Source organism: Heteronotia binoei, chromosome 7, assembly GCF_032191835.1.
Source record: "Heteronotia binoei isolate CCM8104 ecotype False Entrance Well chromosome 7, APGP_CSIRO_Hbin_v1, whole genome shotgun sequence".
NCBI lineage: Eukaryota > Metazoa > Chordata > Lepidosauria > Squamata > Gekkonidae > Heteronotia > Heteronotia binoei.
Window position 1 is genome coordinate 56,888,591 of NC_083229.1, and position 24,357 is coordinate 56,912,947.

At 41.4% G+C, this 24,357-nt stretch overlaps 1 protein-coding gene across 1 annotated transcript in view; it reads right to left on the bottom strand.

Moving 5' to 3' along the window:
* Positions 1 to 24,357, bottom strand: part of C7H8orf34 (chromosome 7 C8orf34 homolog) — a 184,149-nt gene that overhangs the window by 127,899 nt on the left and 31,893 nt on the right. Inside the window, exons 2-4 of the mRNA XM_060243666.1 lie at positions 18,132 to 18,279; positions 8,353 to 8,484; positions 6,251 to 6,379 (exon numbers count right to left, since the gene is read on the bottom strand). Coding sequence (XP_060099649.1) covers positions 6,251 to 6,379; positions 8,353 to 8,484; positions 18,132 to 18,279 — 409 coding nt within the window. The remainder of the gene's footprint in view (positions 1 to 6,250; positions 6,380 to 8,352; positions 8,485 to 18,131; positions 18,280 to 24,357) is intronic.

Consider the following 24,357-nt stretch of genomic DNA (forward strand, 5'->3'; position numbering starts at 1 on the left):
ACGAGTTCCTGCCAACTTCTTCGAAGTAACACAGACACGCCATCCCAAGAGGAAGCCTTTCAATCGTAGAATGAAGCCTCCAGAGGTGAAAAGGCACATGGTCCTCTGGGGGCGGGGCTTCCCCCTGCTGGCCAGCTAACTGGGGGCGGGAAGGAGCCTGGGAAAGTGGAAGAACCCCCGCTGGGACCTGAGGATTGGCAAGCCTACTTGAAAGTTAACTGTTTTTTACCTTTCTTTTAGCAGTAAAAGTGTATATCAATTGCTATTTGGGAAGATAGCTTTAAAAAAACCTTTCAGAGCAATTCTAAGCAGAGTTATATCCTTCTAAATCAACTGAAGTCCATAGGCTTACAAGGGTATTGGTAACGTTATGCAATAGAATTGTTAAAGAAGATATTATTTAAATCACTGGTTTATGATGTTATTTCATATTATTACTTCTATACAATATGATTTTTCTGATCTCCTAGGTTGTCTTTCCTGTTCTGTGCAGTTGCAGTACCTGGGCTTTCTCCGTTGTAGCTCCACACCTATGGAACCAGCTCCCGGAAGAAGTGCGGGCCCTGCGGGACTTTGACCGGTTCCGCAGGGCCTGCAAGAAGCTTTCACCAACTAAAAATTGAGAGACTGCTTAAATGATTCTTGTTATCTGCTGGAATAGCACCAAGATGTTAATTTTATTGTTTTATTGTTTTTAGAATTTTAATTATTAGCTACTGTTTAAATCATTGTATAATCTGTTGTATCGACTATGTTGTTAGCCACCCTGAGCCTGCCTCGGCGGAGAGGGCGGGATATAAATAAAATGTATTATTATTATTCTTTAGTCTTCTTCCTGGCACCAGTCTTTGTCCTGAGTTCTGTTGGACAAAGGCTTGAGTGGTCTGGCAGGATCCACGCCTAAGATATGCTTGATTGCCTTATGCAGAAGTTGAAGCAGCTGTTGGATATGGAGTCAGGAAAACAAGATGGATTCTGATGGTGTTAGCCTTTGGTTCATAAAAACAGGCTGGAAACTGATTGCCTGTACAGTTCATGGTGGCGTGGCTTCTTCCACTGCAGCGGCCAAGACTGGGCACACAAGGAACAGCTGGAAGCTCATCTGTAGAGATGTAGAATGCTGCTGCAAAGCTGAGGCTTATAGTATCCACATAAGCCTTAGCAACCGTGGGCAAAGGTCCACTTCTTAGTGCAGATGTGTGCGAGTCAAAACTCCAGGCACCCTGGCAACCATACTGGTGATCACAATGTCCATGTGTATGAAAAGTAGGGGGCTTTTCCATACATTGACATCTGTGAAAGCGATTATTCAGCTCACCAGTTCCAAATGAACTCCTTCACCATTCTGGATGCACAGGCAGCCATTCATCTGGCATATCTGCCCCACTCACAGGGATATCATGAGATGTCTCACACTCTCTTCACATGGCTCCTCAGAGCACTTGCAAAGGTGCGGGGCTAAACTCAACAAGAAGAGTTCACAACACTGCTCATCATACCTTAATACTATTTCCCACCCAACCGCTATAGTCATATTTAGAAGCCCTGCCTCTAGGGTTGCCAATCCCCTGGTTTGGAGGCCCTCCTCCCACTTCAGGATTATCAGAAAGCGGGGTGGTGGGGAATGTCTGCTGGGAACTCCATTATCAAAGGATTTGAGATAATCTATGAAGTCATGATCATTAGCTTAATTCCCCCACCCAGCTATGTTCCAGGAGACAAATTTTATTGTCTTGGGCAGAGAGCTATCTGGAAGTCAAACCATCTCAACAAGGTGATCTAAAGAATTATTCTCATCAAGATTGACACACCCATTGCTAATAGTTCCAGCGTACCTACAGGATTCCTTTGGGCCTAAAACCTTAGAACTAGACTCCTCACCCTCCCCTAATGAAGGTAAAGGAGAAGGACCAAGGGGCTCAGATTGATGAACAACTGCTTGGACCAGAATTTCAGTGCACTCAGCATTAACTGATGGAACTTCTGCCCCTGTGACTGAGTTAATGGAGGGACTGGACTTATCCAGCATGCTTTTTTAAAAAATTAGTTCTTGCAGCTTCTAGCCTATCAGTAACCATCATTTGATCAGCCAATGGCAGAGCCTTAAAAGATTCCAAAACTTCTTCGTCCAGTAGCTTATTATCCAGAAGGCAGGAGCTGGAAATAGAGTCATTCCAGGTTCTTGATTCTTTTGGTGCATTAGGGACAGAAACACTAGAATCCATCACTTCTGGACTGTTGTTAAGCACAGCAGATGACATTGTATTATCCTGCACTTTCTTAGAGCAGGAAAATGTAGGCAGCAGAGGAGTTAGAAGCAGGTCCTTAAGAACACAGATAGGAAAAATGCCTTTAGAATTTAGCAGCGCTTTCTGATGGAAAAGCAGCCTAGGAATGCTAGGGCTGTAGAAGATAAGTAAAACCCTCTCAGCTTGAGTATTGTCATTAAGGGGCTCCACTGATTTTATGTCCACATGTCCAACATGCTTCCCAAATAGTTCCACTAGATGTTTCTTGACAAGTGAAAGTTCTCCAGGAGGTTACAGTTCCTTTAAACTTGCAGATTTGTAGACAAATCTTGTGTTATTGCCAGACAAGTTTGGAGGGAACCAATCTTTCCTTCTCATGTTGTTGTGGAGGTAGCTTAACCAGCCCCTCCTTCATAGAGTGAATAACTGGGCAGGGAAATCCCCCTACCAGCATTTGACAGTGTGCCACTGAAAATGGCGCACAAGGTCAAGAACTTGGGGGTGCTACTGGAGCCCACCCTGTTAATGGAGGCCCAGGTAGCAGCCACTGCTAAATCCGTTTTTTTTTCATCTTAGGCGGGCGAGGCAGTTGGTCCTCTTCCTGTAGTGTGGCGACCTGGCAACAGTGATCTATGCAACAGTCACCTCGAGGCTGGACTACTGTGATGCCCTCTACATGGGGTTGCCCCTGTGCTGAACCCAGAAACTACAGCTAGTGCAGAACGCAGAGGCCAGGCTGTTATTGGGGCTCCCTAGATGGGAGCACATACAGTCGGGGCTGCAGGAACTGCACTGGCTGCCAATAGTGTACCGGATTCGTTACAAGGCGCTGGTTATTACCTTTAAAGCCCTATATGGCCGAGGACCTGCCTACCTTAGGGACCATCTGTCCCCATATATTCCCCAGAGGGTACTGAGACCTGGTTCTCAAAATCTATTCGTAATTTCCAGGCCGAAGGAGGCTAAACTGAAAGTCACCAGAGAAAGGGCCTTCTCGATTGTAGCCCCCCACTGATGGAATCAATTGCCAGAGGAAGTGTGGGCTTGCGGAGCCTTGTCCAGTTCCGCAGGGCCTGCAAGACTACTCTCTTCCAGCTGGCCTTTACTTAAGATGGAATCTACTGTAGAAGGAATACTGTCACAACGGAAAAACTATAAGATGTGTAACATCAAGATTTTAGCACCAAACCAATTTAGATGGTTTTAAGGTATGATTTATAATATATGGCTTATAATGTATGATTTATAATATGCAGTCTTTTAATTGTTGAAGTGTTTTTATGTTGTGATCCACCCTGAGCCTGCTTCAGCGGGGGGGGGATATAAATTAAATATTATTATTAATATCAATATTAATATTGATATTTATTATTATTAATGGCCCTCTGCACTGTCATGGGTACTGTCTTTGATAAAATAATTCAATCCAAAAACCAGACATGTAGGTCATATTTACTGAAGAATGTTACTACATTTAGAGAAGTAAAGGCCTGGAAAAATTCAGAACAAAACTTTTTTTCCAAAGGCCTTTTCCAATATAAAAACTGTTTGAGGGAGCGCTGAAAAAATTCCTAGGAAATGTCTTTTTCTTTTCAAATGTGTAAGATGCTTACACATCAAAACTGCATAGCATGAAAAAGTCCAAGGTCTGGTTTTCAATTTCTCCCATGGAAAACTGAAAAGCCCTTAAACAATTTCCTATTTTTTTTGTTCAGATAAAAGCATAGAGTCCCGACAGAACAAAAGTTCACTTGAGGCTTGTGAATAGATCAGAACTTTTATTTCTCAATGTCTCATCTTATACTTGATTCTATGTGTTTAGTTAGCATATTTTTATCCTGCCATTCTATACATAGTTCTCCCTTCTCCATTTTATCTCACTACAACTCTGTGAGGTAGGCTAAACTGAGAGAAAATTAGTAACTGACGCAAGGTAACCCTGAAGCTTCTTAGCAGAGTGTGAATCTAAATTTCTTACAGAGGAGGAGAGTTGGATTTATACCTCACACTTCACTCAGAGTCTCAGAGCAGCTTACAGTTTCCTTCCTTCCCACAACAGACACCCCGTGAGGTAGGTGGGGCTGAGAGACCTCTTTGAGAACTGCTCTTGAGAGAACAACTTTGAGAGAACTGTGACTGACCCAAGGTCACCCAGCAGCTGCATGTGGAGGAGTGGGGACTTAAACCTGGTTCTCCAGATTAGAGTCCACCACTCTTAGGCACTACACCAAACTGGATCTCCTAAAGATAGTTACACCCTTCTAAGCCAGATCCTTTTCTGACTCCCTAACCACTACAATACGCTGGCTCTCAGCATGGTCATTCCTAGCTTGCAGAACTTCCTTATTTTCCAAGTTCCAGTCCATATCATTTAGCTGCACACTGATCACATTTTGCTATAATATATCATCTTGATTTCACTGATATATGTCTTGTAGATTCTGGTTTACCCAACTATACCTGACTCAACTACTCCTGCTCATGCTAGCATATGCCCCAATAAACTCAATGAAAGAATTAAGCTTTGCTATCCACTATAACATGGGAATAAATTAAAGAGGGCTCATGTAGCAAAAAGAGCCCTGTGGCACAGAGTGTTAAAGCTGCAATACTGCAGACCTAAGCTCTGCTCACGACCCGAGATCGATCCCCAGTGGAAGCTGGGTTTTCAGGTAGCCGGCTTGAGGTTGCCTCAGCCTTCCATCCTTCCGAGGTCAGTAAATTGAGTACCCAGCTTGCTGGGAGGAAAGTGTAGATGACTGGGGAAGGCAATGGCAAACCACCCCATAAAAAGTCTGTGAAGCAACGTCACCCCAGAGTCAGAAACAACTGGTGCTTGCACAGGGGACCTTTCCTTTCCATGTAGCAAAAGTCCTGCACCCAAGGAAATGCTGTGCTGAATATGTGCTGTGCTACATGTCTTATCATGAGGCTAACAACAAAGTTTTTTTGCAAGGTTAAAAACAAATTCTTGTTCGAAGAAAGGAATTATACATCTCATTTGTATAAGCAGACTTTAGATCTTTCAAAAACAAAATTATTTCAAATTGTTGGCATGGTTTTAATGTGATCCTAGGCCCCTTTTAATACAGTGTTTAAAGGGCAAATGCTGTGAGTATCAATATTTTCTTTGGGTGAGTGCGACGTGTATTCCCCCAAAGACTTTCATTATACTCAAAACAAGAGATCTGTGATAATGCACTTTTCTAAACTGCCAGCAGATGTCCTCACAAACGATCCAGTGATTCTGTTCACATTTCTAGACACTACAGTTGGGATCATTTTTCTTTCAATAATTTCGCATGTATGAGAGTAACACAGTTATCTGATACCACTTACTTAGTGCTTGTTTACTTTACACAATTGCTATTTCTCCAAAAATATCCCAAAAGATCAATTGCATAATAGTACTGGAGAAATACTTCTGGAAACAATAGCACCCACAATAGATACCATTGTGTTGTAAACAGATGCAACAGTGGATTTTTGCCACTGTTTTGTATTTAGCAGACAATGGCTTAAATACAGCAATGCACAAGCAGAAACATAAATGCGCTTAGCAGAGTTCCACATGCACAAAATCTTGTGCAACACCTTGTGCTTTGCTCCCTATATATCAAAGTGCCCAGGACATGGTTATACAAGATCTTGAGCAAACACAAGTGGGGATACAATAGGTCTGATTTAGTACAAGTGGTTGCTACTACAGGGCTTTCCTTGCATTTCCACTTGAGCAAGAGTGTCATTACAAGAGAAATTTTTGATCTGCATCCAATTCAGTATCTTGATTTGTGTTTCAGACAGTGCCTAGAAGGAGGAGTTCAGCCTCATTCATGGGTACTAAGAATAATCTTTTAAGGTTTCAATACTTTGTTTAAAATAAAGATTTCTCTATTTGGACTGAACTGTCTTGTTACATTATTTCTTAATTCTAATGGTGTAGGTAATTAGCATGCTGCTAACATGAACACATTTCCAGCACTCTACATAATTCAACTTACTTCGAGAAAGATTCTCCAGGGCTTTACCCAGCTTCTTACTTTCTTGAAGGATATGATTTAATTCATCAAAATCATGACTCTCTGATTTTGTTCTCCAGTCCCATTTAGGATGTTCTATTGACCTTGGCACTAAATAAAATAAAACATCATCTTTACTTCATGTTTGAAAAAATCTATACAACAGTAATACAAATGACATAATACTCCTGACAATATTAAGATCATTCACCACTCCAATTATTTTGATAAATATTGCTCATAGTTGACTTCTATCCTTCTGAGGTCAGTAAAATGACAGCTTTACCAGGGGGTAAAGTGTAGGTGACTGGGAAAGGCAATGGCAAACCACCCCGTAAAAAGTCTTCCAAGAAAACGTTGTGAAAGCAACATCACCCCAAAATCGGAAATAACTGGTGCTTGCACAGGGGATTATCTTTACCTTTATTGCCCCATTAAACAAAGTAGAACTTACTACTGAGTAAGCATGCAAATGATTATACCGCTCTTCATGCATAAAAGTAATTTGCATCAGCTCTCCAACTAATATAGTGCTATGTTTATTTAGACTTTTATATCTTGTTTTTCTGAAGCAGATTACAACATAGTTATTTTCTCCTCTATTTTTTTCACACCATCACTTGGAGAAGAAAGTCAGGCTGAAAGAGAACAACTAGGCAGCACCCAGCAAGGTTCCATAGCAAGAAGGGGACTAGGGAGTGCATTTCAATACATCCAAGCCAAAATTAAACCCAAAACCAGGTCAGCTCAAAGATATCTGAAACAATCCATAACACTCTGGAAATTCTGATAGTAATGAACATTTATTTATTGCAATTTCAAGAGTGTTTTGGGGAGGCACAACAGCAAAGAAGGAGAGAGAGGAAGTTGGCCATCAAATAGCTATTAGTCAGTGTATCCATCCCTTTACGTTTTAAAGGGACAAGAAACTCTACCAAATCATAGATGCTGACTAATAGTTTTTACACGGGAGGTCAGGTCTTCTGCCACTGGAAATAATGGGGCCATTATTTCTGATGGCCACAAGAGAGACCAGATGCCCTCATCAGAAATAATGAGCCATTATTTGCAATGGGTAGACCTGGTCTCTACAACCTGTAGAAAATAGTGTCCCTATTATTTCAATAGCCTGTAGATCTGGCTTCTATTCATTAGACAATTGCATGTTAGTCAGCATCAGCAGTCAGTTAGACTTCCATTAAAGGGAAGAGAGATGCCAATTAATAATTTTTTGGCTTGGAACTGGAAGAAATGTCCTAAGTTTTCAGGACCCAAAAAGGTACCCACAAATAAAATCCTGACATAGATAGTCCATAAACTTCAGGATAATTAAACTCATGCCCTCCTCAAAACCCTGATCCAAAATTAACACATTTTGGGAGGATTAGAACCCAGGCCTCCCAGATTCTACTCTAATCGCTGTACAGTGCTCTGGCATCTTTATTTTTACAAGACATATTCAGGAGGGAAGTAATTTGGGAACTTGGGCCACCTCAGAAGATCGGTATAAGTGTCTTTTTAAAAGCTCTGAGGTTGGCAGAGGTGCTGAGATAGAAAGACCTGTTAAAGGATTTGGCCTTCCCCTTTTCAAATACTTTCAAAAGCCCAGAAACAGACCCTTACCATCATTACACAGCCAGTAAATCTTGTGCTAGGATTCTGACATACAATTAAAATAATATAGCCAATCTACAGTAATATTAGCCTTACACTTCTTAGTTTAAAACTGAACCAGAATTCCAAATTTCTTATTTATTGTGCTCAGTTGTTTTTTTACAATTTGTTCATTTGTTAAATTATAAGTTGTTTCTATCACAGACACCAGTATGAAGGAAAATGACATAGCAAACAAAAAAAAGAACATGACATGCCAGTAAAAGCATTTTAAATCAATTCTACACACATTAAACCATATATACTGTTCACAGCCCTTAATGTATACTCAACATTGAACCAAAATGATTTGATTCACTCATTTCAATTTAAAAACAAATTCTGCTGTGCTTTTATTTCAGCTCTTGAGATCCACAAACAACCAACTTTAAAGAATTAATTCTTTATTAAATATGCTAATACTTCCTTACATGATTTGGACTCTGGTGAGGGAGGAGAAATATTCGATACAGCAAGATCACTCTTGGATTTTTTAGGCTTTTTTGCATTTGTCTGCCAGGGTTTATCATAACTTCTGAAATCTCTTCTTGTTCCCTTGTTTTCTGTTGGGGAAAAGATTGTATTTGAAGAGTTGCCTTTTGAAATCAACATGTATAACATACCTTGATAACAATATTCTCAAGTAAAGTAAACACTAAAAAAAAATACATTTCCACTCATTATATAACCATGAAATCTGGTGGGTTTTTGTCTTTTTTTCCATTTATAAAAATAATTACATGGTGCTTTATTGCCCGGTGGCACAGAGTGTTAAAGCTTCAGTACTGTAGTCCTAAGCTCTGCTCACAACCTGAGATCAATTCCCGGTAGAAGCTGGGTTTTCAGGTAGCCGGCTCGAGGTTGACTCAGCCTTCCATCCTTCCGAGGTCGGTAAAATGAGTACCCAGCTTGCTGGGGGGGAAGTGTAGATGACTGAGGAAGGCAATGGCAAACCACCCCGTAAAAAGTTTGCCGTAAAAAGTTTGGAAACGTGAAAGCAACATCACCCCTGAGTCAGAAACAACTGGTGCTTGCACAGGCGACCTTTCCTTTTCCTTACTGCTGAACCAAAGGGCCTGATTCTTTCACTGCAATCAAGAAGCCTACATTATTGGCAAAATAGGCACAGGAACACAAGAGAGAATTGTTAATAGTTTTAAACAATATATGCTGTGGTTTAAGTTCTAACTTTTCTTTATAGGCCTGCAGTCAGAATATTGCAAATACACTTCAGTTGTAGGGTTGCCAAGTCCAACTCAACAAATATCTGGGGACTTTGGGGGTGGAGCCAGGAGACTTCTGTGATGTCATTTTCTGTGATGTCACTTCCAGGTCAAAGATCAAGTGATGTCACTTCCACTCATTCGATGATGTCACTTCCAGCACACTCCACTAAAACCCCACTTCTTCCTTTGACATCACTTTCTGGGCACTCTCCCAAACCTGCTTTTTCCTCTGAAGAAACTTCTTCCCACCCCAAACTTCAAACATACTGTCGTATATAACTTCCCACTCCCACCTTTCCCCCATTTTACATTACCTCTAGGCCAGGGGTGGTCAAAATTGCTTAATGCTAAGAATCACATAGAATAAACATCGGATGTTTGAGAACCGCAAGACATGAACATCAGCTGTTTGAAACAGGCACGTAGGCAAATAGATGGGGGCAGGGCTTGAATTTGGTAGGAGCTCACAGGAGCATAGCACCTGAACCTCCAGCCAGGGTCTGTATGCAGTGGGCAGTTCTCTCCCCACTGCACAGATTCCAGGGCACACACAAATTAGATATGCTACTGAGCTCTCACACCTTTTTTTCTACAAAATGACCCCTGGATGGGGGAGGAGGGAGGGAGAGGTGGAAAGAAAGCAACTTTAACTTTAAATGCATTCTCCAAGCTGCCAGCTGGCTTGGAAAAATGATTTAGAGAGAGAAATGCCTTCTCCAAGCTGGCCAATGGGGCAGTAGTGGGGGCTTCGGGAGCCACACAGTATGTGTGAAAGAGCCACATATGGCTCTTGAGCCTCAATTTGGCCACCCTTGCTCTAGACTTTTAGGCCTCCTGCCTGTGCAAAAATTTGCATAAAGCATCAAGGATGCTGTAGAACCTTACTGATGGGGAGAGTTATAGACGAAATAGCAAAACATATATTTACTTGTACCAAAATAAATAACCTAACCAAAGCACTCTGGATTGGTTTGTTTTTAAAGAAGGTCAAATTTCAGCAGAAAACAAAGCAGGCCAAAATAAGAGAGTTTGACTTAAGCAGCAATAGGGAACTCCAGCAGATACATTTCACTCAGCACACATACCAAGCATAATTCATAGCTTCAAAACAGACAAAAAAACCCTCACCACCACAAAAATGCAGTGTTAATTTGAAAATTATACTGCCATCAGATTGTGCTTTAACAATAAGAAATAATGCCAACAGAATACTTTCTGCATATATTCCACAACTAATTTAAGAAGATATATACAACACACAGGTAGAGGCTATCCAACATATAACATTAGTATTGTTATCAGCTTCATTTATAGCCCACCTTCCTCACTGAGACTCAGGACAGAATACAAAAAATGAAAAGCAATTCAATCAGACAGCAAGAGCCTTTAATAAACAATGTATTAGGACTACAATTACTGAAGTGGAGAACAATGCAAATGAATTACTTGGTAAAATATTCAAAAACAGTATAGTGCAGGGGTGGCTAAACTGTGGCTCAGGAGCCACATGTAGCTGTTTCACACATTTTGTGTGGCTGTCAAAGCCCACACCACCCTGTCATCTGACTTGCAGAAGGCATTTCTCTCTTTAAATCAAGCCTAGTCAACCAGTGGCTTGAAGAATGCATTTTAAGTTGCTTTCTTTCCACCTCTCCCTCCCCTCGGCTATTTGCCTGCCTGCCTTCCTGCTCTCAAACATCTGACATTCATGTCTTGTGGCTCTCAAACATCTAACATCTATTCTAACATTACACAAGTTTGGCCACCCCTTGTCTAGAGCATGGCATAAAAGTTCTGCCAAAAATGAAGCCCTTTACACCAACTTTAGTAGGAAAGAAACGCATGCAATGTTGATTCTGTTAACTTCTTCGTGAATTTCCTGCATTGTGCAGGGGATTGGACTAGGTGACCCTGGAGGCCCTTCCAGCTCTAAGGTTCAATGATTCTATGCACTGAACTGCACACTTCACACTATGCAAAATGCACAACAGAAAACTGTATGAACCTAGGGATGTCAGCCTCCAGGTGGGACCTGGGGAATCCCCTGGAATTACAGCTCATTTTTAGACTACACACTGGAGAAAACTGCTGCTTCAGAGGGAGAACCGTATGACATTTTACCCTGCTGGGGTGCCTTTCCTCTCCAGGTTATGTCCCCAAATCTCCACAAGTTTCTCATCTGGATATGGCAACCCAACTCTCCCATTCCCTGCCAGTGGCCAGGAGTTCCTATATTTCTTTTCTGTGGAAGGTAACCTTTTGATACTTTTATTCTCCTAGCAGAAACTGCCTGCATCTTAACTATGATATATAACTAAAAGTACTACTGAATTTGTTTACTTTGCAAATTAAGTCTGTCAACTGAAAACTTGAGGGTATAACTGTGTTTCACACATCTCCTTCCCTGAGTCACAGGCAGGAGTGGCCAACAGTAGCTCTCCAGGTGTTTTTGCCTACAACTCCCATCAGCCCCAGGCATTGGCCTTGCTGGCTGGGGCTGATGGGAGTTGTAGGCAAAAAAAAATCTGGAGAGCTACCATTCGCCACTCCTGTCATAGGGCGTTCCAGCCCCTCTTCTTTACAGTGCCAGTTGCTGGTTTGAACAACTAGCATCCACTGGACATTATTTTGCTTTGTAATCAGTTCACAAATGTCTAGGAATCAGGCCTTGAATTCAGCAGGAGCTCACAGGAGCACAGCTCTTGAACCTTTCTGAGGGTTCCCCTTCCTCCTCCCCACCTACATTCCTTGTCCATTGAATAATAGGTGCAGCTACATAACAATCCCTGGATGAGCTCCATCACCTATTTTTCTACAAAATGACCCCTGCTAGGAATTATTACAGGCTGCCAAAGAAGGAAGGCACAACTAGATTCACAGCAACAACAGTCCCAAAGCAATTCCATAACTGGCATAAAGAAATCTCTTAGCACCTCTGTCAGCCAAATCCAAGATGAAAAAACTATTTCTTTGCATATGTCTCATGTCCACCTTTTAAACAGGCTTGTGGGCCATCAAGGACCAAACCCTGACATATTTGCATAGCTGGAAAATATTCTTCACAACAGGCTGTTTTTATACATTTGTAACTATGCATGGCTCTGATATGTTGCATGACTGTACATAGCAAACTGGTTCTAAAACAGAGAAATACCTTATCCTTTCAGTTCCCCTGGAGGTTAGCACAGAATAGCTCTTGTCCACTTCTGATCTTTGTAGGTTGGAGATGACCTGTAATTATAGGGGAACCCCAGCTCCCTCCTGGAGGCTGGCATCTTTCCAGGATACGCTGCAGAAAGGCTTCTGTTCTTGATTTTTTAGCTCCTTGCTTTTCTGCTTCTTTCTATTCTCCACCCCTCCACTGTGCAAGTCTTTCCCCCTGGAAAATCCTCTTCTGTGCCCTTTATTTTATTTTTAAATCCAAAACTGGCCCTGAAACCCTGTTGCTGGAGCCCTTTTTTGTCCAGGTCCAAACCTCTCCCCCACGCCCACCTTTACACTCAGAAGAAAAATTACAACTTACAGTGCAGTTGGGAGAGAAGAAGAAAAGTTCGTTTGGGAGACCACGTGGAAGGAAGCTGAGGAAGGAGGAGGAAAAGCTGAGTCTGGGAGGAGCAAGTGCTGAAGTGAAACTGAGTTGGGAGGGGAGGAGCCGAGGTGGTGGGTGGGGAAGGAAGCTAGGGAACCTGTTTAAAGGAACAGGGGAAATCTCTTGCTCCAAATGCCGCACTAGGCAGGCAAGTCCCAACTCTTCCCGATTGTACTTAGCCACCCACGAGTGAGCATATAGCTCTAAATAAAAGCTCCCAAGCCTCCCAGCCTCAGTGAAGCAACGAGCCTGATAGTATCCTCCACCCCCAAGTTCCGACAGCAAAGTGAAGCCTGCCTGGAGAGCCTGCATTCCACCCCCCTGCTTCCGGATTTTTGGAGAGCAGGGGAGGAGGCTGCTAATACGGGGGTCCCCCGCCAGGGCGGGGGGGGGGGTTGGGAAGCCTATTCAGTTGCCATGGAGGCTGAGGAAATCTTAATCAGTGCCTGGCAGAAGTTTTGGAATCGATGAGGGCTGATAAACTGACATTTAATCCCAACAGAATGGAGGTTCTACTGATGTGTAGTAGGATTAACCATTAGGGGAAGTATCTCCTGTTCTAGATGCAGTAGCACTCTCCATAAAGGAGTTTGGGGGTGCTCCTGTATCCAGGGCTCCTGTTCAATAAGCAGGTGAATGCACTGGCCAGGAGTGCCTTTCACCAGTTTTGACTGGTCAGCCAGCTACAACCTTTCCGAGACAGAAAAGTCCTAGCCATTGTAGTGCATGCCTGGGTAACATCTTGATTAGACTTGAGTAACACATTCTATATGGAGTGTCCAGAAGCTACAATTGGTACAGAAAGTTTCAGCCAAGATGCTGACTGGAGGGGCTTGTAGGGACATCCAGTCTTGGTTCATCTTCCTACCTGTTTCCGTGTGCTCTATGCAGTTTGTGACCACCATACCTTAAGGACTGCCAACTCACCAGCCAGAAAACAGGCAAAATGAGCAACTGCTCTTTCACACACCTTCTTTGTGGTGGTTCCTAAACTGTGGGACAATCCACCTAAGGCTATTAGGAAGGCCTCCTTCCTTCTATTGTTTTGGCCCCACTAGTGGACCTCCTGATGGCACTTGGGTTTTTTGACCACTATGTGAAACAGTGTGTTGGACTGGATGGGCCATTGGCCTGATCCAACATGGCTTCTCTTATGTTCTTAAACATAATTGTTCAGGAGGGCATTCTATGGAAGTAGCAAAGCAAAGGTATAATGGGTCAGTTCAGGTGGAGACTTTTATTACAGATATAATCTTCTGTACACTGATTGTCTTTTGCCTTCAACAGATGTGTTCAACGTGCTTATTTCCCCCCCCCTACTCTAAAATCCCAGGTCTACTGCATTACTTTGTTTTACAAGGAACATTTGCTATTAGATTCAGATGTTGTTAGCATATCTGTAATCCGAATACTGGTCAACTGGAAAAAAAATCATACTTGTAATCTGCCTTGAGTCCCAGTGAGACAGATGGATTACAAATGAAAATAATAATACTTGACCACTATTGAATCTTCGGAAGCTAGACAGACAGCCCTAGAAAATGCATCTCAGTCATGATACCAAAATTGTTGAATTCCCTTCTCAAGAAAATTTACCTGTTACCCTTCATCATTGCCTTCTGCCGGCAGGTGGCGACTTCTCTAGCTTGTCCAGCAGTCCTTCAATGACCTCTTTCCTGTTCATGAGTTTTGTTTTATTTTTGTTGCCCCTAAGGATACCACCTTGTGTGTTCTACTCTTCTCCAGAGCTCCCCATATACCTCCAAACCCACTTATAGAGCTAACTGGCATCCTGGCCTCACTTTTGCTCTGCTCTGGTGAGCCACTCCATGCCCCTTTACTCTGGAGTGAACCTCCAGGTACAGTGAGTCATGCCTGCCTTGTGGGAGCATCTTTTGGCTCCCTCTCTTCAGGCACTCTCCTCCCAGCCCACTGATAGCTGCCAACTGCTGGGATCACCAACATGACTGTGCCTCACTGCAGCCTCCTCATCCGCCAGAGGTCCAGTTTCCTTCATCCTTCCTAGCCTCAGAAACTCATCTCCTGCTTCTCCTTTGGTGGCCTCTCCTTCACTGCCTTTTAATGCCATGATTTGCCTGAGTTGCCCTGCCCTCCCAACAGCATCACAACATCCTCCTGGCCAGGCTATCTTCTCTCCAGCTGGGCTGCCTGGAGCTCCCCAGCATCAACCTAGGCTCCCTGGGGCTGAGTGAACAGCCACTGTAGGGTTTTTTACTGTTATATCATTATATCTAATTCTTAGTCCAAAGACTATAACCATGAAGAGACAAGACAGGTATTTCTACAGATCTGAAAAACATCAGATTTGCAGAAACATCTGAAATCCTAAAAAAAATAAATAAAAACAATCAGTGCCAGTAACTTTAAAAATCAAATGCCTTTAGTAGCCATTGCTAGCTTCCAGAACAATATTACCAGCTTTCAATCCATGGCTTATGTTAGTAAAAAGCAGGGGAACTTTTCCAGGGATATTTTGACCTTGAGAGGACTTATCGGTACCAGGTCTGGCAGCAACCACCAGCAACTTGCTAGCACATGACTTCCATGACTCACCAAAGCCTGGCTGTTTCCTATTGTTAACAGTTGCCACCCTAAGAAAGCCAGAACTTTTTCACACAGCCTATGTATTCCGGTATGGAAGCTGGTCAGTTACTGAACAGTAACGGGTTTCTGCTGGCATTTCAGACAGACCCGACTCAGTAACTGGCTGCTACCGGAATACTGTCACCTTTTCACACAGTCCCACAGCTGTCCCAGTAGTGAGGCATGCCTGAGTTGTTACTAACAAAGAGCAGCTTCTTCCAGTTTTCAACCCCTCCTTCCGGGTTGAAATCGGTATGGGGCGCTGTGTGAAATGTCCAGTATCTAATCTGGGAGCAGTTTTCACACCCTTTTTGCCCGCCGGTGCACAATCTCCGGCTTTTTTGGGGGGGTGGGGGAACGTCAGGCTAAGACTGCTATAGTGCTATAGCGATGTATCACAACAGCATCACCATAGGGATGCCTGGGTTCCACTAAGATGCCAGAGATTGCCGCCACTGAAACTTGGTAACTTATCTCAATGGAGCCTAGTCATCTCTATGGTAGTGCTGTTGTGATAGTGCTATAGCGATCTTTGCCCGAGGTTCCAAAAAAAAATAAGCCAGAGATCACACGCTAGCAGGCGAAAACAGCTGGCGCTGGTGGAAGCGAGATAAAAGCGGAACAGTGTGAAATGGCTTGCTTCAATCACGGAACCCTACTGGGGAAAAAAAACCATGTGTCTGAAAACTCCCATCCCTGTTTCGGATTACTGCAAGGCGGCACAATACCGACTCCCTTCCGGTTTCCACCGGTAAGTGTGAAAAGGCCCCCGGTGTTGTAGTTAGAGTTTCAGACTAGGATCTGGGAGACTTAAGTTGAATCCCCACTCTGCCATGGAAGCTCTCCGGGTGACCTTGGGCCAGGTATACATACTAACCCACTTTACTGGGTGGTTGTTAGGAAAAAATGGAGGGTAGAAGAACAATGTAAGCTGTGGAAAAAGTTGGAGTATAAATGAAGTAAACAATACACAGAGTTGCAGATGAGGGGGAGATTGAAAAATTGGTAGGGAAAGGAAAGAGGATATGGGGTGAGGATATGGGGGCTGCCAGAAGAAGAAAAAGAGGAAGCAACATGTGCAGGGGGATACAGAGAAAATGAGGTCCCCTGCAAGTCCTTATGAACTCTCCATTATGCAACTGAACTTGACCCAGAGGCCAGCACCATGTAACTGAGCCTAGCCCAGTCTGACCCACCCAACACAACTGTACCCAGCCCAGTGACTGGTACTGCACAATTCAAACAGCATTTTTCCCAGTACATTTTGCTAAGGAGAGGGGAAAAGGGAAAGATAATGACAGGAGGGCAAATTAAGTAGGTTGGCTAGTGGGTGGAAAGGAAAGAAGGAAGGAAGCAAGAAAAGGGAAAAGACTATAGGGGCTTTCAGGAAAGGGAAGAAATAGTAAAGGAAAGGAAAGGTGATACCCCTCGCAACTACTTGTAGATCCCCCAATTTTACATATTTATTTTTAATGTTTGTTTTAACATGTTTGATTGTTTGCCCTTCAGGGACCTAAATGGATTAGAAAAGCAGCACTAAATGTCTTCCTTTTCTTTTATCCAATAAAAACTCCATTACACTGATCTTGAGCACTGAATAGTTATTAATCACTTATCACCCAATAGACAAAGGGAGTAAAAAATATTTGGAACTGCTAGAGTTCTTTTTGGATTCCTGTCAGCAAGCAGATATCTAATTAGGTCATAAGAATATATATCAGAATGAACTAGAAAATACAATATAACACCTTTGAGGTTAGCATACAAAGGACACTCCAGAAGGATATGTTTTTGTGTAGATCTTGCCTAAGGAACAGGGGCAAATTCATTCTGAGTAAGGTAAATGAATCTTCCCTCATAATTGCCAAGAAATGGGCATTAGAAGTTTTAAATAAACGGATAAATATAAATAAATCACTCACAGCTCTGAAGCTTCTATATATAATTAGCAGTTTTAAAACTCTCATATTTACATGGCATATTGTTAAAGTAATAATGGGATATAATAGATGCATGTACATATCTGATCTTGTATGCCATATGTGTCTATAACATTCCTGATTTCCTTAACAATATACAATATAAAAAATAATACTAAATAAATAATAAAAGGAAAGAAAACACAGCATGATATAAAAGGATGGAAGAATGCTAGGCAGGGAGAATGCTAGATAGCCAATCACAAAGTGCAATGGTAATAGGTAGCTCACACAATCGTACTTACATCAAATGGTTCATTATCTGATATTCAAAGCCCTGAATTGAAGAAGAAGAAGAAGAAGAAGAGGAGGAGGAGGAAGAGGAGGATGAAGAAGATGACAACGACAATGGATTTATATCCCTCTCCACTCTGAATCTCAGAGTCTCAGAGTGGCTCACAATCTCCTTTACCTTCCTCCCACACATAACAAACACCCTGTGAGGTAGGTGGGGCTGAGAGAGCTCTCACAGAAGCTGCCCTTTCAAGGACAACTGCTGTGAGAGCTATGGTTGACCCAAGGCCATTCCAGCAGCTGTACGTGAATGAGTGGGGAATCAAACCTGGTTCTCCCAGATAAGAGTCTGCACACTTAACCACTACACCAAACTGGAGGTGAAATACAGATGCAAAAAATAATAAATGTGACTGTAAATTATCATTTTAGAATTTTCTAATAGGTAATTATCATTTGTCAGACCTGATAATGGCTGCTAATGGTGGGAAGTCTGGAGAACATTAATTTGTAGGGTTGCCATAACTTGGAAGCGACTTGACGGCACTAAACAGATACACAATTATCATTTTGCTCACCTGAAGTTTCACTTTCTGCCCAAAGAGCAGCAGATCCAGACAATGTCCTCTGAAGCTGGCTACGACTCCCATGTTTGGATTGGAGATGGTCAATAAGAAATGGTATTGGATGGTCAGGAGTCTCTGTTATCAGTTTGGTCATCAGTTCCTTCAAAAGATTGAATTAAAGTAGAGTTAACAAAAGTACTCTACACTACAGCATTTCTTGTCTCAACTAGAGTTGTAAAAATTCTGGAAATCTTATTTATTTATTTCGATTTATATCCTACTCTCCCCACCAAAGCAGGCTCAGGGCAGGATATATGAAGCCATGTGAAAAAAATTTCTCCCCACTTCTCATGTTGTTGGAGGGTTTTCAGCACTCTCCCGTTTCCCAATTTCATGTTTAAAAAAATGGGAAAATTGCCCTTGGGGAGCGTGACAGGAGGAGGGGTGCTTTCCACATTTCCCCCAAGCCTTCAAATCTCATCCTGGTAGAAAAATGGAAGGTAAACCAAAGTATTCATTATTCAGATTTTCAAAATAGGTGTTTATTTTTCCATACCATATTAAATTCAACAATGCTGACAAACCTCTAAGCACCTACACATATAGTGCTACTACCTCTACTTAAGCAAAGAATATACTCTGGAATTTGGTTGCACTAGAGCAGGAGTGGCCAAACTGCAGTTCGAGATCCACATGTGGCTCTTTCACACATTTGTGTGGGTGTCGAAGCTCCCACCACCCTGTCTTGGAGAAGGCATTTTTCTCTTTAAATCACTTCTTCAAGTCAAGTCAGATGGCGGCATGGAGAATGCATTTAAAGTTGCTTTCATTCCACCTCTAATTTCCTCCCCCCCATCTAATTGCTTTCTTTCTACCATCCCTCCCTCCCTTGCTCCCTTTCTTCCTGTCTTGCGGCTTTCAAACATCTGACATGTATTCTATGTGATAAGTTTGGCCACCTTGCACTAGAGCATTTGAATCAGTCACAGGCACATTTACACTTTTTGTTAATGAAAACATTACCACAAGGTACATAATCCATTTAATTGCACTGTGATGGCCTGTTCATTTAAAATTTCCACAATCATTCTGGATCCCTGACACTGAATTGCAGAGTTCTGTGTGCCTATCACACAACAGAGCTTTGGACTATGGCCAACAGGCTAAAAAGACAACTTTGTCCATATGGAGACTGCCGCATTGGATTCAAAAGCCCAGCTGGTAGAGCAGAAGATAATTTATAAGACAGTTTTAATACACAGCAAAATGAACCTTGGTAACTGGGAGAGGCACTCTGGATTTTGTGGGCTCAAGGTGCCAGGTGTGTATGTGCACATGATAAATGGCAACATGAGGGTGTTCATTAATCTTTGCCATCTCATCTCCATTGTGCTGAAAGGAGCAAATAAAAACCAGTGTGGTTGCTGTATTGATCGCTAGGTTAACTGGCAACTAATTACTATTCTGCTCAAGTTTTTTATTTGTTCTACAGGTTGAAAATAAAACCAGTCCTCACTGGTCTTAAAAGAGAGAGAGAGAGAGAGAATTCTCAATTCTTCCCTGCTTCTGCTGTCTTTAACTCTGTCCCAATTTAAACTTTAACTGTAAGCTCTTTCAGCAAGAGACCTAGACTCTGCAAAGGTACACTAATGGAAAATCATACACAACAGAAAACTGCATTTCTAAAATAAAATGCAGCTCACATTATACAACTACAGATATTTCAACGAAAAGTATTCTCTTCCAATGTCCACATCCAAGTGTATGAAAACAAACTAAACTACAATCTACTAAATTAGTTACAATAATAAAGTAATTACTCCAGATCAACATTAATCACCCTGCCTAAGTTATATAGAACACATTTACACATTATTTATACAAAACATATTCATATATTCTATATCACCTTGGCTGGCACTGGGAATTAGCCATTATCTGTGGTTCCTACTAGTTCCGTCCATACCTGACTTCTCTGGCATTCACAAGGGACAGGAGATGGGTCTTTCGCTCAACATTCTGGAGACTTTAAAAGAGCAAAAGAAATTCTTGCTTCTTCTGAGTGCCTCTCCCATGAAGAATAGAATCTGCCTTTCCAACCTGTGGCAGGATTTATTTTGGGTTGGCCCTCTTTATAAAATTGGCTATAAGAACGCTTTCTGAAAGTAGCCATGCTCTTACAAAATGGGCAGGAAGAGCTCTTCAGCTTTAAGCTCTTCAGCACATTAACCATCTATGTTTCTCTCAGAGAACAGCATAAGTAGAGAATCTAGGTTAGTGTGTGAAAGTTCATAAACTGTCTCAGGAAAGGAAAGGCCTTATTTGGTATGATCCTTATATGGTGTGGCAGGAAACATCTGTGAAAGCCTGCTGGGGAGTAGGTGAAAGGTAAGACTGAACTGAGGGCAATCTTTGCCTCAAATGTTTTGATTTGGCATTAGGATTGTTGATATTAAGATGCAGCTGGTGATTCTGGAACGCATCTGATGCTATCTGATAAGATAAAGATAGTAAGATGGATCCAAGCCTTTAAAAGCTCTGGACTTTGGGCAAAAAGGGGCTGGTCTGCACCAGAGGCTGCCTCTGGGTTTGATCATGCCAAACTCATTGGGCTGGCGTGCATGAGAGACAGTCTCTCTGCTGGACAATCCAACAAATTAACAGCCTTTGCTGATTTTAAGTCATCTCCTGTTTGAGGCCTCAAACATAGTGTGACTGCTCAGAATATAGAACATGGCTCTGCTATAAACTGGAAGTTAGGTTTTCATTGAATTAACTCTTTTTAACAGGTCTTAGATTATAAAACAAGGGTAAGTTTAGCTATGGGGCTGTGGGTAGAGTTCATCTGAGTATTAAAATGCATAACCTGTTGCATCCAGAACTGAACTACTGATATAATCTTTTGCCTTCTGAGTTGATGTGCCTTCAAGCCTTCTGTTTGGAGTCAAGGGGAATAAAGTTTATATGCATTGTTTGTCTCTGGGTGTTTGGGTTATTGAGGGTACAGATGGGTGTACTTAAAAGAATCCGTTAACACAACCCAGCATAGTGAGGCACAGCTCTAATCCCTGCTTCCGCCTTTTCTGGCTATGGTTTATAGTCACTACTGGCCATTTTTGTGGTTCCTTCTACATTTCATTCATTTAATATAGAATATCTGTTTCTCAAGGCTGACTCGTAGGTGCATTTCTCATCTAGAATTCAAGCACAACACTCTAGAATTCAAACTAAATGTGCAAACTATCTACTTTAACAAGTACTGCATTTTAGAAGGTCATATGAAAGCCTGATCTGAGATACTTGTTTCATTCATGCAAAGCATCTTCAGATGTTGCCGTCACTGAATGATGGAGCTCATCACAAATAATGCAATTTTTTAAAGTGAGATACTATCATCCAACTCTAAAAAGCAGCTTCTATATATTTTACTGTAAGATTTGCATTGGATATTTCAGGGGTTGCCAATGGTAGCTCTCCAAATGTTTTTGCCTACAACTCCCATCAGCCCCAGCCAGCATGGCCAATGGCTGGGGCTGATGGGAGTTCTAGGCAAAAAACATCTGGAGAGCTACCACTGGCCACCCCTGGATTTCATCAACTGTTTATGTAAATCAATAATCTAATCTGACTGCGATTGTCCTTGATTAGACACAAATAAATCGTCTTTGCAACCTATTACATGTAAGTCAAATTACAAGAAAGATCTAATCAGCTATAAATTGGTTGCGACTTGATGGCACATACATACAGATGAGAATCTAATAGACCTGAAATTGTGTCATCTAATTTCTATCAGTAATTCTTCCAGAAATACTTATCTCCTGTTTTTTTTAAAACTAGAACTGCACAGCAGTTTATAAATCTGGTTTTCTGTTAGAAAACAGTTGTTATTCTGGACTATCTCATTACAGCTAAGCATATGATTCTTGGAGGCCACCATAGTTGGTCAAGAGTTCAAACTTGACCCAAAAGTCTCAGCTAGACCTAAAGCGCAATATTTCTGATGTCATTATTTCTGAAACCTGAGATTTTATTTATTTATTTAATAGAACAACACAAATGTTTCTGCCTCGGAAATAACATAACTGATTTAATCTGATATCTGACCAGTAAGTATGCCCCAGTCTTGATATATCTCAAGGACACAACTTTTAACTTGTTTAATAGAAAAAGCAAAGCCTTTGCTCTCTAAAATCAATGAGGAAAATGGACACAGAAATTCCAAGGACTGCTGCAGACATAAAACTCTCAATCTTTTACCAAAGGGATTTGGAGCCAACACTGGGAGAAAGTGTTCCTTCTTAGCATGAGGCCACTAAGATTAGCACAACATTTTTTACTGATTCATTTGCCCTTTTCTGTTGTCATATCACATCCATAGTATAACCTTCTGGAGAAAACACAGTAAGCCAATTCCTTATTTACCTTCAGAAGAGCTTGCAAAACTGATAGTGTTTTGTTGACTTTATGGTGACAATTTTTAGAGATTTACTTTGCTGTTAGCTTAAAAGGTAAAGATAGTCTCCTGTGCAAGCACCAGTTGCTTCCTGATTCTGGGGTGACATTGCTTTCACAACGTTTTCATGGCACACGTTTTACAGGGTGGTTTGCCATTGCCTTCCCCAGTCATCTACACTTTCTCCCCAGCAAGCTGGGTACTCATTTTACCAACCTTGGAAGGATGGAAGGCTGAGTCAACCTGGAGCCGACTACCTGAACCCAGCTTCCACTGGGATCGAACTCAGGTCGTGAACAGAGCTTAGGACTGCAGTACTGCAGCTTTACCACTCTGTGCCACAGGGCTCTTTGTGCTGTTAGCTTACTGCTGTATTATTGATAGATGTTTTAACTTTATTGCTTTATGAGTCGTTTTTGAAAGGTGAGGTACAAATATTTCAAATAAATACTTTCAAATATATATATGACTAGAGACCAAAGATGCTAGCTGTATTATTTACCTATGAACTTCTAAAGCCCATACAGAACTTCCTGTTGGAGAACATCAAAAATTTCTCCAAGTTTTTGCTAGATCATCTAACTTTCAAACATGAAACAGTAAAAAAAATCCTTTCAGTACATTCATGAAAAAAATATCAGCACCATATTGCATGTTTGTGTACCAAAAAAAAAGTTTCACATGCACTCAACTAATGAGCTAAATGAAAACAGTGTTAAAAGGCAAATTGTTTCAGAACAGAATTGGAGGCTAGAAATAAAACCTTATTAATTTTTTAGTAAGAAAACGAATAACAATTCAAGCAAATACTGCAGACTTTCCCTTTCTTTAACTGTTCCACTGATTTCCATTTTCATGACTACAACAAGAACTAAAGTATCTTTTAAAAAATTTAGGAACCTAGCTGACAGAATAGGAGGTAGGAAGAAAGAAATGGAAATGAGTTATAAAAGTAAAGTGTTTCAAATCTGACCCACAATAACAAAGGCAAATGCAAATACATCCTCAGTCCAGCTCCTTGCCAATGTTGTGTTCCTACTTGCTATGGGGTCAAATGAGTTGTATTTGGATGGGTAGATAGATGGTAGATAGATGGTAGGTAGATAGATAGATAGATAGATAGATAGATAGATAGATAGATAGATAGATAGATAGATAGATAGATAGATAGATAGATAGATAGATAGATAGATAGATAGATAGATAGATAGTGTTATAGTGCTCTTGAGGAATAAGCAAGGAAAGATGTGCCTTAGTTGCATCCCTGTTCATCAATGCACAGCTACTGATGAAGCCAGCTCTCTAAACAGCAACATTAAATCAGATTCCGAAATCCAGTTTTAGTGTAATATAGTATCTTTAAGTAATACTTTTCCAGAGGCCTGCTTAAAGAAGCTGACAAAACAAACACATTATAATACAATCATAAAAACAATATACCATAAAAATTAATAAGTCATGGGCATAAAAACAGCATAAAACATTGAGCAGTTCAAAATTATATTTTTCAAAAAAAGTTATTACTTTGCTGGATCAGGAAAATGCTGCAGACATACTTTATCTACATTTCAGTAAGGCTTTTTATAAGGTTCCACATACTATTCTTGTTGGTAAAATGTGTTTTGGATCCTATTACTGTTAGATGGATTTGCAACTGATTTGAGAGATCACACCCGAAAAGTCCTTGTTACGTCACTCATCCTCTTGGAGGAGTGACAAGTGGAGTGCCTTAAGGATCTGTCCTGGGACCTATTTCTTTAACATCTTTATAAATGGTTTGTA